This window comes from Leptodactylus fuscus, chromosome 9 (assembly GCF_031893055.1).
Source record: "Leptodactylus fuscus isolate aLepFus1 chromosome 9, aLepFus1.hap2, whole genome shotgun sequence".
Lineage (NCBI taxonomy): Eukaryota > Metazoa > Chordata > Amphibia > Anura > Leptodactylidae > Leptodactylus > Leptodactylus fuscus.
This window is the reverse complement of record NC_134273.1, coordinates 63,988,503-64,004,670: the sequence shown is the minus strand read 5'-3', so window position 1 is coordinate 64,004,670 and position 16,168 is coordinate 63,988,503. Positions and strand designations below refer to the sequence as shown.

The window sequence follows — 16,168 nt, the reverse complement described above, 5'->3', positions numbered from 1 at the left end:
TCTATATCGTAATATTTGTATAGATCCTGGTATGCCACAAGTCTACATGGCTTGGTTTTCAGAACAATTTTCAGGTTACGAGCACTGTATACTGACCCTGTGTTTGACACATGTGCTACAATATGTGTGTTTGTCTATGGTTTACATATGTGACTCATTAGGGTGGTTTATTAGGAAATATCCCAGAGCGGACCCCCACAGGTCCTCATGCAGGGTAAGCTGTACAATGTCCACTGTCCGGATATGACACCACTTCTGTGCCAGTTTTGTGTGTTAACACGTTACTGGTTTTCATTAACTAGTTGTGCTCCTCTGTAGGACAAAGAGCGTGGCAGACTTAGTGAGTGCTCCGAAGACTTTGTCATTTTGTCCACTTCTCTTTATAGTCAATTTTTTTGTGTGTGTGATTTGTCTAGTTCCATTAGACCTTATTTACAACACGGTGAATAACGGGCCTGCGGCATCCATGTTCTGAAAAGTCATGTCACCGCCATTTATAAAACCCATTAAACGCTATAGGTATATTAACAAGCCTATTTTTTTTAATGGGCAAAGAAAATGGACCATCAGAAAAACTGACATGTATATTCACAAACGTTCATGGGTTCTAAAACGGACATGTGATGGCCCTTCAGAAAACTGATAACATGGGGCCATTTTTACTGTCGTAAGTGTCTGATCACTGGAGGTCTGACCACAAGGACACCAGCAATAACAACAATGCTCCTTTCACTTCTTTGGGACTTCCAGAAATGCAGTTTCTTTGAAAGGGTTGTATCATTAAAAACACTTACACTTACCCGCTATGTACAGGATAGGGGGTAAGGTGTAGTTCACACGGAGTCAAATGGGTTGGATTTTGACGCAGAATCCGCATCAGAATCTGACTAAAAAAAAACGCCTCCCATTGAAATCAATGGGAGCCGGTCATTTCCTTTTTCCGCAAGCGGTTTGTTCCCGCGAGCAGAAAGGAAAAAGTTAGCTGCCCTTTCTTCAAGCGGATTCCGCAGCTGAATCGGCCGCACATCCGCCTCGAGACACCTCCCTCCCGATTAGGCCTAATCCAGAGCGGAAAGCCTCGACTGTCTGAAGCCGCGGCAATTGCGGCTACCCCCAGCAGACTCATTTCGCTCCAGATTCTGACACTTCTTCCTGCATCAAAATCCAGATCGTTTTACTCCGTGTGAACTAGCCACAAGATCACTTAAAGCCTTTTTGTGAACGAAGAGCCAGTACACGTGTGTGGCTACCGTTCCACTCGCTTCAGTGGGCTGCTGGCAAACCAGTGGAGTTGGTAGGCTAACTATTTTTCCAAAGCCCAATTGAATCCTTCATAAATGGTTGACAACCAGGGGCGTAACTTGAATGGGTGCAGCTGCATCGGGCCCAAAGCACTGGCAACAGTAATGAGATTGCATCTTCCATCTGGCCCATAAACCAAGGAGACCCACAGATTACCCCTAACCGCACTAAGGTGGATTAAACTCCTTAGAACCCATACCCATCACTATCAGGAATTCACTGTAGGGGTGAGGTAGGAGGCCCGGACAAAAGCCTACATTGAGGCCCACAAGACTTTAGTTACGCCACTGCTGACAACCATGGTCAGTCAGAAGCGGTAAAATTCCTATAATTCATATGTCATTCAATTCTGTGGAAGCAGATTTGCAACAAACTATACATAACACGGGCGGTCACCTCTGCAAGTAATGGGTTTGAAAGCTGATCGCCAGGATTCCATCTCCTGCCCAGTTTCGCAGGGCCGAAGACGGAAATCGAAACCGACTGGATTGGATAAACCGGAGACTGGGCACAGATGTGAACCCGCCCTAAATAATTATACATCATAAAAATTGTCTAATCATTTTATTTAAGTCAGAGTCAGTAACTTGTCCCATTGAAGTGAATGGAGTGCCAGTCACACATGAGCACTGGTGCTTCATTCACAAGCAGGCTTTAGGAGGACTTCTGGGCCTGGAGTGTCCGTAATAGCACAATACCTTTAAGTCTGTGAAATTCTGTTAATTGACATAATGTACGTTATAAGGATTCTAGTTTTGCTGAAAATTAAAAAAAAAAAAAAAAAAAGTGACCTATTTTTCTGGTCATGTGACAGGCATCTTTTCTTAGAACTCTGCATTGTCTTATTTCTAGGAGGGTAATTTAATATCCGCATTCACTTTATCCTTTCTGCTGTTCTGTCATGAGAACAGAAGGATGGACTAGACTGTAGAAACTGATCTGTCTATATCTGGTGTGTCAGGTATCCACTCTTTCCTCCTCCAAGTCCTGGCGACTGAACAAGGACGCACAGCGACATACTGATGTGCATTATGATGTAAGTTTTAGCACTACGGTGCTATATGACTCCTCTGTGCCGCCCTCTGCTGTCGTTCTGAATCTTAAAACATTGTATATTAGTTTGATATTGTGAGATCAGTTCAGAGATGCTGCTGCAGTTGTGAATGTGGCCCACACACAGACCGTATTCCTCAGACATGTTACGCGGCGCACTCCCTTCTACTTTTGGCCATCTTCAATGTTGGACCAAATGTCACTTGAGCCAGGGCTGCGTCACGACGCATAAGGATGCCGGCCGGGCCTGTGTGACATTTGTGACTTCAAACAGGCCCGAAGCCTGCCGGAACGCAGGAGTGTATACTCCGGGGGCTGAAAAGTGAAAAAAACACACGAGGGGCTTACCGGGCCCTGTGTCAGCAGCTACCGCAGTATTTATGCCTCTGGAATAAAAGTGCAGAGGTTGCATGTGCCACTTATGTCTGTGCCTACCGTAAGAACAGAACTGAATAGGCCCAAAATTTCCTCAATCCAGATGCGAATCAACGTCAAAGTGAGCAGATGTGCTAGTTGGGTGCACTGGGGGATTAGATATGCATTGGCTCATCTTTTCACCCCCCTCTCTAATTTGGACATATTTACTCTCTAATATTCACCTCACACAACTGCATTGGCGTGTTTGTGTTGGAGGTAAGTATTTTTGGTTCTTGTGTATGACCAGCATTGAAGGGGTTATCCAGTATTAGAAAACTCAGAGCTCCAATCTGGAGCAGCGTCAGTGCTCATAACCACGACCCCCTCACCTGCCCCTGCCTGACACCACCTAATGAACATTAGAGAGTCTAGTTAGGATCAGGCACCAAAACTGACTGCTCAGGGCTCGTTCACATCTGCGCCCAGGTGTCCGTTCTGCAGGTTTCCGTTTCCTGCATAAAACAGAGCAGGAAACGGAAACCTGCAGGAGTCTCTCTCACCCATTCATTTGAATGAGTTTGAAAGCTGTCCGGCCGTGGGCTGCGGTGAGCGTTTTATGCTCTCCGCCGCGAAACCGGGTTTTTTTAATCCGGACACAGAGTCGGACATGCAGTGCTCTGTGTCCGGATTAAAAAATCCGGTTTCGCGGCGGAGAGCATGAAACGCTCACGGCCGGACCCGGTCTGTGCTTTCCGTCTTCTGGCTTGCAGAAGACGGAAAGCACAGAACAGAGACCAGAACGCAGGTGTGAACCTAGCGTCAGCTGCATCAGAATCAGTGTAGCAGGGGTAAAGGATGAAAAGAACTGGAATTGGTGGAGGAGGGTAAGGCTAAAGCCCCATGTTGCGGGAACACAGCTTTTTTTTTGTTGCAGATTTTATTGCGGTTTTTTGAGCCAAAGCCAGGAGTGGATCGAGCAGACGGTAGATATATAAGAGCTTTCTATATACTTCCCATACCTTTTGTAGACCTTCTTGGCTTTGGCTCAAAAAAAACGCAACAAAATCTGCAACATAAAAAGCTGCGTTTCTGCAACGTGGGGCCTCAGCCTAAAGGTTATCTTTAGTGCAGTGTTAGAGGAATAGAAAGGTATTTGATTTTTTTTTCCCTCACCTCACACACCTCTGCCCGCCAGTGATGAAGCAGGAGACCTGCATTGCACATGTCAACATTCCACCACGAGATACATGATTTTTTTTTTTTTTTTTTGGTTTCTAAATTCTGTAAAGCTTTTAAGGAATTCAGTCCTTGAGCATTTCTTGCAGTGCTCACATGCTTGGCTTTTAGCAGACCAGGGGAAGGAGATTTACACGAGTATCTTGTTGACTCTTTGCGTGGTCGCTGTGTACAAAGAACTGCTGTTTGCACTGCCTTTCCCTCTGCCAACATGTAGCTCGCTGGATGAAGCATTCTGCATCCTGGAACAGTGTGTACTGCTGTGAGCAGATCCTTGGATTAATACTCCGTCCTCTGGAGACTAAATAGCACCATCTAGGCTTGTATGTCGACTTGTGATGTCATCGTGTTGCTTTCACTGATCCCTTACACACTGCTTTGTGACATGGCAGCCCGAGCTTCAGAGTTGCTCCTCCTATAGCTCACAATTAATATTCTCTGCTTAGACGATGGTGCCCACACCTAGGACGGCTTGTAAAACTGGACCAAATCATTAATACATGAGGAAGTTGCAGAGAGAGAGGATTTGCCATGAGTAATCCAGAGGATGAGGACACAGCAGACCCTAAAATCATTGAAATCGTATGTATTATGTATCTTTGATTTAAAGGCAGCCTGAGTAATGTGTACTATATACCACTTCTTACATTGCTGACCTCTTCCAAATCTGTTAATAGCTGGGACTCTAGTTTTATTGTGGTATATACTTTGAGGTGAACTATGCTATAAAAGTTCCAGTTAGGCTATGTTCACATCTGCACAAAGTTTTTTTTTTGGGACGCAGTGTCCACCTCAAATTGATGGATTGGGTCCATTGGGCTCCTTATGTGCCCACTATTTTAGCTGTTTGTTATTCTGGTCTGTTGGAGAACAACCCAATGCTCGTGTAAACCAAGCGTACATGTGTGTTTTCATATAATTTATTTTTTCAAAGTACTTACCCCCAGTTCACATTTGCGTTGGGGAATCACTTGGGAACCCCCTGAATGTAAACCTACATGCAGTAAAAAGTGGTTACCTAAGAAACCACACGAACGCCGTAGACTATAATGGGGTCCATGTGGTCTCTGCTTGGTGTCCGGACGAAACTTGCAGAGAGAAAAGTACTGCAAGCCGAAGAGGAGGTGCCGGGTCCATGTGATTTCTTAGCTGAATCTAATCTATATAGGTTTCCGTTCGGGGGGGGTCTCGGTCGACTCCCCGAACGGAATACCGAATGCAGATGTGAACAGGGTCTTACTGCTATGTTAAAATAAAAACTTTAAAAATATTTTATTAAATTGTGATTGCGCCAAAAATAGTTGTGCAGTTTAAGCTGGAATCAGTACTGATGAATAGTTTCCATATTATGGAGATTTTGTTAATTTTGTCGGGGCTAGGGTTTGACCAAAAAATAACCCATTATGGTGCCACTTGCACCAATAGTGTTAGGCCACTCACCTACCACTTTTATCCTATGTGGTGGCTACAAGAGGGAAAATCTTTTACTCTGGGGCCTGTTTTCAATGAGGATAGCCATTTCACTGCCCTGTTTTGACAATCTATGGATTGTTGTAGAGTAGTGGGTAGTAGATAATTTGGAATGGAATTTTGGAATGGAATTTGGAAATTTGGAATGGAATTTTCGTACTGTATTAGTATAACTATTGGCTTGGAAGTAGTGCAAGGTATCCCTGCGTCAAAATTTTCCTCTGCTTCTATGACCTGTTACTATATGTTTGCCATCTTGAGTCAGCAAGTTTCCAGCAGTAGCTATTTCCAGCTCTTTCCATATGTCAAATATACCACGTGAACCGCCCCCCCCCCAAAAAAAAAAAAAAAAAAGTTATTTTTTTTTTTTTTTAAATGTCTTGAACCTTTTGAGATGTTTAACAAAGGAGGATCGTACAGAATAGGGGGAGGATTGTACAAAGCATTTTAAAGGATAGTTGTTTCTGCTAAACAATAGATTTTGTCATACAATTTCTGCATACATAATGATACATAAAACGGGATTTCATTTTCATTTTTGTAAAACCGTGTGAGAATAAACACAAATGGTTTTTGTCCTGGTAAGTCAATGTAAGTGTGTGTCAGTTTTGGTTGTCGGTGTTATTGTATTGGAGTTTTGAGAGCCTTATCACATCTTAGAGGAGGTGATGTGTTCTAGGTTTTTACTCCAATTTTAATAAAAAGGAAAACAGAAACCACACGGACCCCCTATATTTCTAAGGTTACTTTTTTTTTTTTTTTTTTTATGCGGATTAGGTTTCGGAAACCCAAAACGCAGATGTGAACCAGCCTAAGCTGGTTCACAAAATGCAGACGTGTGAATAAGGTGCAAATAGACAAGGAAGTCACAACAGGGGAAGGAGAGGCATGCTCAGGGCACCTGGGATTTCTGCCAGAGTCATCTACTCGTTTCTCAAGATTGTCATTCTCAAGTGTCTCATTCATCCTCTATAAGGGTGTGTTCACATGTTAATAGCCTTTCATCTATAGTATGTGTAGGAGAGATGTCTTAATATAGACTTCTGATGAAATGCTGTAACATATTAGTAATAAAAAAAAAAAAGTTATGGTACACTATACTTTGTTCTTCAGTATGTTTTTTTTTTGTATGGAATACCGTAGTAGTATATGCTATTCCATACTGAGAAAAAGGGACTAGACTGATGGGGGTGCTTTAGTCCTCTTCTGGTGAATGCAGCCCTACAAATACGAGTGGCATATGCCAGGAGCTTTTCCTTGTACATAACCAGACATAAGGCTTAAAGGGTTGTGAACACACTATAGGATTCCAGGTGTGTCAGTATCTTTTCTAGCCATTAATGCTTTGGCTGTACTTCACAAAGATTGAGGATTGTTGAGGTGTGAACTGATAGTTTGCATGTATTATCGAGGTATAGAATACAGTCGACTCTCGATTTAACGTATCGGTATATAACGTATATAGGCTATAACGTATATTTTCTCAGGTCCCGACTAACCTACATGTATTTTTATCCCGTTATAACGTAATATGGTTTGCATATAACGTACTCTTTTTTGGACCCCCGCAGCCAATTGCAAGCCACATATAACGTAGAACGTTGTGTACAGGAGGGTCCCACCTAGCCAATCGCATGCATTTTCTGCCGCGTATAACGTAGTACGTTATACGTGCGAGCCTCTGACGAGTCTCTCACCACAGTGCCCTCTGGGTAGATTAGTTCACCGGAAGGAAGTCGTACGTGTCTCGTGTCGTGTGAAGTTCCGGTTTTGGTTGTTTATTGGCGCCAGAATGCCTCCCAAAAAGAGGACTAAGCTTACTGTGCAGCAGAAGGTAAGCGTGACATGGAGTTGCACACTGGTAAAGATGGTTTTGTGTTGATTGCATCGCGATTTCATTACTGTACGTTTCTATTCTCATCGATCAGGTTGAAATCATACGGGAGTTGGAAGGCAACTCTAGCCTCAGACAGACAGATCTCGCAAATCGCTACAATATGCCTCTGACGACGGTCAATACCATTGTGAGAAACAAAAAGCATATCCTAGAGCAGAGCGAGAAACTCGGGAAGATGTCAGGAAAACGTTCCAAATTCCGCAAAGCAAAGCATGAGGAATTGGAAAACATTTTGATGAAGTGGATTAACCAAGCACGAGCTGCCGGAATTAATATTGATGGTTCGGTTGTCAGGGAAAAGGCAAACACTTTAGCAGCAAAAATGAATGTGAAAGACTTTGTTGCTTCCAGTGGCTGGTTCACGAGATTTAAGGAACGAAACAGTCTTTCGTATTGTGTTGCTGCTGGAGAAAGTGGGGCTGTAGATGTGGCTACTGTTGAAACTTGGACAACGGAGCAACTGCCGAAGATTTTAGAGAAATACGACCTAAAAGATGTCTTCAACACTGATGAGACTGGCGTATTTTTTAATTTGATGCCGAATCGCACTATCGCTGTAAAGGGGGAGAAATGCCACGGGGGCAAAATGAGCAAGGAGAGGATCACCGTACTCGTTACCACCAATGCGGACGGCTCGGAGAAGATTCCTATACTGGTGATAGGCAAGTAAACTAAAATTACAGTACTGTATAAACGAGTTTCACTAAATTTAATTTAAATGTTGAATTACTGTAAATTTGCCTTGCAGGCAAGTACAAGAAGCCACGTTGTTTCAAGAACGTACGCACACTGCCGTGTGAGTACAAAAACAACACCAAAGCTTGGATGACGGGCGATTTTTTCATGCAATTTTTGAGAGCCTTCGACGCAAAGATGGGTACACGCAACAGGAAAGTGGCCCTCTTCCTGGATTGTTGCCCCGCACACCCACAAGAAGTGGAGGGTTTACGCAACGTAGACCTCTATTTTTTCCCGCCTAATTGCACAAGTAAATTGCAGCCACTCGATTTGGGTGTAATTAAGTCCCTCAAGTACAATTACAGGCGTTTGCTCGTGCAGCGGGCACTTGCGCTGATGGAGCGCAACCAATTGGATCAGTTAAAACCGGACCTGCTCCAGGCCATGCACTTCCTGGTAGCTTCGTGGAACAAAGTGACCCCCGCTTGCATCAAGAATTGTTTCCAGAAAGCAGGGTTTGAAAGTGCTGGAAACCACACTCAACCTTCGGAGCTAGAAGCAGCTGGAGCAGCAGTGATTTTGTATCAAAATGAGGAAGAAGAAATGGAGCAAGCAGAAATCCCAGGTGACGCCGAAGAAGTTATTGATACACCAAGCTGGGAACTCATCGCAGGGTCTGGTTTAGATTTCGAAACGTACGCAACCATGGACGATGAGGTGATTACATCAGAAGTGCTTTCTGTTGAGGAAATATACGAAAACGAGCAGGAGGAGGAGTGTATTCTTGAGGAACCAAATTCTGATTCTGAAAGCAGCAATTCCGTTTCCGAAACAATCGTGCCAAAATATTCTGATGTTCTCGATTCATTTCAGAAGGTGAAGACTTTCATTAGCGCTTTTGATGTCGGTGAACATATCATTAATCAGGTAGCAAACGTCGAGAGTGTGCTGTATGGGTTGCGCACCAAAGCTGTGCAAAAACAAACCCGTATTGAGGAATTCTTCTGTCCTAAAAAGTGAATGATACGGACACACACACACAGACATACAGTACTGTATAAATAAATGTAAATAGTTTTAATTTGGCTTCTGCGTTCTGACATTCTTACATTCGGCGTTATGTGCATGACGCGCATGTACGTACAGTATTTTATAGGGCCGAAAAAGGTGCTATCGTGAATAACGTAGTCAGGGTCCGGCACAGTGAAATACGTTATATACGTATAACGTATTCGCCTTATAACGTATTTTTTTTCCCGGTCCCAGCAATACGTTATATCGAGAGTCGACTGTAGTTATAGTTTCTTTAGAATGAACCTTTTTGTTCCCATAACCTCATGAACGGCAGGTAAGAAACGTCTGCACTAAATTTCCTAGTTCTTTATTACATTGTCAGCATAACGATTTACTCCAACAGTGCCCATTGATCCCATTGGGATATATCGGCTGCTTGTGGTCATTAATTGTTTACTTAGTCCATGGTCATGTGATATATACAGTGCATGGTCATGTGATGGACACACAGGTGCACAGCTCGTTACAAGGCAGAGCTCTGTTTACTGTGCTGTGACTGTAAGGGGGTGTTCACACTTTCACCGCTGTCCACTCCAGGGTTTCCGTCCTAAACCGCAGAGAAACTGTACAGGAATGGCCTGTAAACCAAGTTTTTTGGGTTTTTTTGCACGGATACACAGTCCTTGCAAAAAAAGAAAAAAAACTGTTTCCAGGTGGAGAGGCTGCATACTGACATTGGTGTTCACCTTTAAAAACCCATTCAAATGAATGGGTTTTGAAGCTGACCACCAGTAAGCCGTCTTTTGTCCAATTTCCCTGGGGTTTAGGACGGAAACCCCGGGGTGGACAGCGCTGGAAGTGTGAACCCAGCCTACCAAGCTGTGCACCTGTGTGTCCGTCACATGACCATGGACTAATTTTTATCCGGTGGAAGTAAACAATAAATGAAAATTGAATAACTTTTCATTATACAAACAATAACCTTTATTTGCTGAAACTGGACATCACCTTTAAGGTTTTATTGATTTTAATGTCTGATATTTTGCTTTTGAGAGACTTAAAGGGGTATTCCCATGACACTTGTTCACTAACCTGCAGGCTGTTGTGCTCTCTTCACTTCCTGCTTTTCACGGCACATAGGTGGGTGGGGTTTCACTTGCACGGGATTGGTTGTAAATGAATTACTAGTGTGAAGCTGATGTAGCAGAGCTGGATTTGAGTCACTTTGCATTACATGCAGATGTAATGGACTCCTTATCTCAGCCCTTATCAGCCAAATTCAATTAAACCGACTGATAAGAGCTCAGAAATCCCGGAGCTCTCTGGGGAGCTCCGCTACTTATCAGACACAAACAGCTCAGAGCTGCTCCCAGCCCCTCCCTCCCCCTGAGAGCAGGCAGCTACATCACTTAACATATGAGCAGATAATCCCAAGGGCCATAGAAACGGAGTGTAAACAATGAAGTGAATAAATTAAGATAGTGGCCAAACAAAGCAGTTTTGATAAAGCAATGCATTTAGGAAAAATCTTAAAGCCACATAAACTAGCGGTATAGATAGGACCCTTGTGATGGGACAAGCCCTTTAAACATGTTTGGCTCAAATTGAAATGCGTCAGTCCATAGACACTTGGAGAAATCATCTATGGAGTTTGGACCAGAACCTTAAAGATCCTATTCTGGTCATAAACCATTATCCTCTCCAATGGGCAGGTGATAACTACTGGATAGTGAAGTCTATAGGATCAGACTCTTCTTTGGGTTGCATCAATATTTTTTACATTATATAAGAGGCTATTGGGATCGGCTACGTAAATACTGTATAACTGTTACGTTCTATCTTCAGAAATCGTCAGCAGGATAATATAACAGAGAATAAAAAGAACTTAACAGTGACATTTGCTATGGGTGAAACATTAAAAGAAACCAAAAAAATTATAATTTATGTTGCAAGGCAAGAAGAGAATGTGGATCTGTTCCATTCCTCACCAGGGTAGCACAAATTAATGTTTTGGGTAGGTTGATGGGTATTCAAAGCATCCGTACAGCTTTCAATGCATGCCTAGGGGTTTCATGTCTATTGCGTTGCAGAATTGTTATGGTTATTCACTGAACCATAAAAGTTAAAATTTGCAGCATTACCCACAAATCATTCTCTGGTACATTTTGCCCTCAGGATACTTTCACACCAATGTATTTGGGCTGAGAAATGCGGTTTACTTGTCGGTTGTATTTTCTGGCCAATCTGCTGCTTTTGTGAGCTGTAGTTGCAGCATAAGGCTGGGTTTCCACTTGAGACTCTTATTTAGGCCTCGTGCATAGTTAGGGTCAGTTCACACATTGGCAGTCCGCGCGGGTTTTGACACAGAGAGAGACGCGACAAGCCGCATCTCTCTCTGGTCAAAACCTGCCTGCCGCGACCATCGCGGTCGCGGCTTTCCCCTCCTATGTCGGTTCAAATGAATGAGCCGACACAGGAGGGTGCTGCCACTAGGCGAAAGCCGCGGCCCAGCGTGCCACGGCTTCCGCCTGAAGATGGGACATGTCGCTTCTTTTGGGGTCTGTGTGTTTTCTTAGCCAACTGCTTTTTAATGTGTACAGGTTTCTGCTCAGGGGGGGGTCCCAAGCAGATACTCTGAACAAAATACCGAACGTAGATGTGAACCGGGCCTTAGACAGCCCTTATAGAAATATACAGAAAATAGAAACAGATTAGATAAATATGATATACCGGTATTTCACTCTCTGAATTTATAAAGTAAAAACAATGGAGATGTATTCTGTGTAGGGGTATGTTCACACTGCAAAATTATTTCGAGCTTAAAAATTCAGGATTTTGAAGCTGTTTTTTTTCTACTTGACCAAATTCCACCTCCCATTTGCTTCAATGAGGAGTTCAGGATCGAGCATGATGTTTATTTTTTCCACTAGCTGAAAAAAATAAATCAGTGTTTGCATTCCACTGAAATCAATGGAGGCTTGTTTCAGGTGGAATTTGGCGCTGGTTTTGAGATGGAATCGGCACTAAATTCCACCATGTGAACATATCCACTCACACACTTACCATCTGCTGCCTGTTCAGCCCGATGCAGTAAGAGTTGATCTGCCCACTGTTATGAAATCGCCCAGGCTGCCACAACAGTGCTCCCAAGGGTGAGTGAAGGCCCAACCCCAGTGCACCAACTGACTCATTTGCATAAGACTACAAAATAGGTTGTTTTGTTTTCTTCCCCAAATTTAAAGGTAACCTACATAATAAAGATGTGCTGTTTATCACTGTAATGTGCTCTGCATTGTGGTGGTAGAAGGTGAAGATGCTTGGGGGAGGTGGTAGACTTCCTTTAAGAATACCACAATTCTGTATTTGCCAGTCATCATTGTATTTGTTAGGGACTTCACCTTGTACTATTTATTTTGCTTGATAGTCTGTGACTAACTTTATTTATTGAACACCCATTGAGATTTGAGGGTCAGAGATGACCCATTTCACAATGCAGGCAACTTATTGCCATGGGTCCCACTACTGGCACTTCAGGGAAAGCAGTGGCCGGCCAGCCATTTGGGAAACGTGGCCATTCAAATGAATGTAATACAAGGGACATGTGGTTTTTTTTGTAATTAGATGCAGAGTAATGACAGTGGAATTAACCTTTGCCCCAGCTGACTGAAAATAAAGCTATAGCTCTGCTTTACTTTTGCTTTCCAGTACAGCACAGGAAGAGTTAATCGCCACTTTAGGACCAGGACTGAGTTTGCATATAGTAGCTCAGATCACTTGGTTCTATGAAAGTAACTTGGGTGGTTGGGGGTCATGTGGAAATGAGCTTGGCTTCAGTCAAATTTTTGGTTGAATGGCAAATTGTAGTACAAATTGTAGTGGAGTAGGGTTGAGCCAATCTTGAGATTTCAAGATCATTTTTAAAATCCGATTTCCGATCGTTTTCCATCTGAACCCATTTCTGGTCCTATTGCAAGTCAATCAGATTTTTTAATGATCGAAAACCGGATTTTAAAAACGATCCTATTCACTACACAGCATGGAGTCCAAAAATTGAACGCTTCAATTCTTGGACTCCACGCTGTGTAGCAATTAAAAAATCTGCCAGCTATTTAGTCCCCCATGCTGTCCGCTTACCTGCACAGAACCGCTGCCACTCCCCGTTGTTCTCGGTCCTCTCCTCTCTCATTCACACTCCTGCAGAGTGAGTGCATCACTCACGTCTCCCCTCCCAGTATCTGCTCACACTCTCCTAAGCCACAAGCCTCACCTTCCGTTCCTGATCTTTTTTTTTTTATTTTTTTTTTTTAGGCTGGATCGGATCGCGATCGCGAAATTTACTCAATTGCCGATCGGGATCCGATCTTTTCCGATCCTGATCACTCAACCCTATAGTAGAGTCATTTCATTACACCTGCTGCTCACAGGCCGGACACAGCCGAGAGAGGAAGGGGCTGCTACAGAACTGGGTATTATTTATTTTTACCTTTTGTGCCATTTACTCTAGAGGCCGAAAGGAGGGGGCATTATAGTATGTCGAGGTCATGATGACTGGGCGTTGTACTGTGGGGAGCACAAAAAAAAAGACATTATAATGTATGATGGCCAGTGCGGGGACATTATAGTGTGGTAGGGCCACAAGTGGGGCATAATACTATGTGAAGGCAATATAAATATAGACATAGAGGCGGGGCTCATGTAAATTAGCAGATGTTATCCTGAGTTAGGTGTGAAATTTGTGTTGTGACAAAAACCTTTTGCCTTTTAGTGTTTTAGTTGTTGAATTGGATGGCTGCACAGTTCAATGTTGTAGAAGCCTCACCTAACATGTGACCCTTTGTTGGTATATGAAATACGCATGTGGGCACCATGAGTTACGTTTCAGCCATGTGTCTAATATTGAAGGGGTTTTCTGGGTCTATAATATCAATGATCCACCTTTAAGATAGGCCTTTTTATATTAGATTGTTCAGGCTCCAATAACTGGGACCCCCTCGGATCAGCTGTTCAAAGAGAGTGGCATTTCGGTGATCGTCGCTTACACTTCCCCTGTCACATCCATCGGTCACTTGACCAGTTTGTGACTCAGTCCCATTCAAGTTAACTGGGCTGAGCTGTAATACTAAGTACAGCGGCTATACAATGTACAGCACTGAGCATGGAAAATAGTGAAGAGGTCCCAGTGTTCATCCATATGCTGCTGATCGGTGTGGGTGCCTTTACCGTCCTGAAATTGATGACCTAGCCTAAAGAAAACAAATGGTAACTACTAACCCTCATGTCTTCTTCCAGAGACATGGTTACATTTGCAGACACAGGCCACATATTTCGATGTGTGGTCCCGGCTGACCTAATCCATATTTCAGACAAGCCAGCTATGTATTAATGATTTAGGAACTCGGCGGCTTCTCTGCTCTCAAGCTCCAGGATTTGCTAGAATATTAGTTCAGATTATTAATATTACATATTTGGAGTGCCTAGCAGGTTTGCTAGCGTGACTCCCCAATGCAGACCCAAAGGATGGAAACAGAGTGCTAGTGTGACCCTAGCCTAGTGGGTGTGGAGCGTTGACAACCCCTATATAATAAAATAAATTTTTTGAGAGAAGTCCTCAGTAGTTGATACCTTTTTTAATGGCTAACTTAAAAAGTTTTTTGATGACATATCATATATAACCCCTATATAGTTGTGTGTGCAGAGTGATGTATATAGAAGAATTGGTATTGTTTGTGTAACAATAGTAAGGTTCTGGGTACGCCAAACACTCGTCATAATAATTTTTCTTGTAACCAGTGTCTGTATGACATGGAGACATTATTACCGTACATAAATCTATCCGCACTTGCATTTTGAATTTATTATTTTTTTAATCGCATACAGACCACCCATAATAAAGTAATGTAAAGTACGCTAGCATTGATTTGCATTAGGAGAAACAATGGGAGGATACAGATCCCATCCCCCTGCCTTATGTGATACACCTTTGTCTGTTCCCTGTAGTATATGCCAGTAGTAGAGGGGTAGGGGCGCACCTGCCTCGTGTCTAATGCTGTATTCAGTACTTGTCTATGATTATAGCTTTCCTACAATGTATTTCTATCAGATGATGTAGCAGCGGCTTATTCCTGCAGGCAAGGTCATATTGTGTATATTGAGTTGGATTGTGATAAGGAGGCTTTTATTATACTTTACAGCACACTATTGCATTGTGGGTATTTCTGCAATAACTGGCCAGTATTTATTCTGTGCAAATAGGAGTAAAAGTCAGGGAGTGTGCGGTGGTTTTCGTCTGTCCAAGACATGGCCACTACCTTAGTGCTTCCTATTGCTTCTGTAAGTAATTTTACATCTTGTCTATAGTCTTACTACAGCTTCTGTATCTTAATCCATGTACTGTCTTTTAGTCAACCAACAGCAGCAAGACTTAGACTGGCTGTCGCATGGTTAACTATATTCTTTATAAGGGAAACTGTCGGGTAGTATGGGACCATAAACCACCAGCAGACCCTTATGAATTGGTGGTTTAGTGTCCCAAATAATCCTATTGAAAGCTTGTCCTTGCCTGAGAAATGCATTCAAGTGAAGTCGAGGTATACGGCCCTGACTTTATTGCAGAATCGCACATGTAGTGGGGGCAACAACAAGGAGTCTGATGAAATTGATTGGACTCCTCTCCAGGTACGTACAGAGACTTCTGTGGGGCTGGGTTGCTATAAATCACATTTAAATCACACAATACGCTGTGTCACAATTCAGCCGCAATCATTCGTGAGAATGTCACCTTGTCTATATACTGCTATTACATACTTGTTATGGTGCCCTATAAATAATCCCACAATCCCTATAAATTCCCAAAAAGAATACCTGTCTTATTTGTCCAGTGGGGGTGGTCACAAATGTGGTTGTATTTACGCAACTTTGCATAAAAACGATCATGAAAAACAATGAATTGGTCTATTTTTTTTTTTCCTCTCGATTTCATTAAATGACCAACCCTGAGGCTAAGTTTGCACGTGAATTACGTGTGGCGAAATTTACCCAGGAAAAAACCGATTCCTAATTAGGAAGTGGTTTTTGGACCTTGAGGCGTTTTTTGGAGCAGTTTTTGGTAAAAACCGCTTCAGAAAACGCCAGGCAGTTTTTCCCTGCCAGGCAGTGAATGGA

General features: G+C 42.9%; 1 protein-coding gene across 2 annotated transcripts in view; it reads left to right on the top strand.

Moving 5' to 3' along the window:
- Window positions 1-16,168, top strand: part of SLC35A3 (solute carrier family 35 member A3) — a 38,320-nt gene that overhangs the window by 2,454 nt on the left and 19,698 nt on the right. Inside the window, exon 2 of one of the 2 annotated variants that reach the window (XM_075286661.1) lies at window positions 4,395-4,530. The exons of the other annotated variant lie outside the window; for it this stretch is intronic. Within the exon in view, the coding sequence (XP_075142762.1) occupies window positions 4,480-4,530 (51 nt within the window). The 5' untranslated portion in view covers window positions 4,395-4,479. The remainder of the gene's footprint in view (window positions 1-4,394; window positions 4,531-16,168) is intronic. 2 annotated transcript variants of the gene reach the window in all.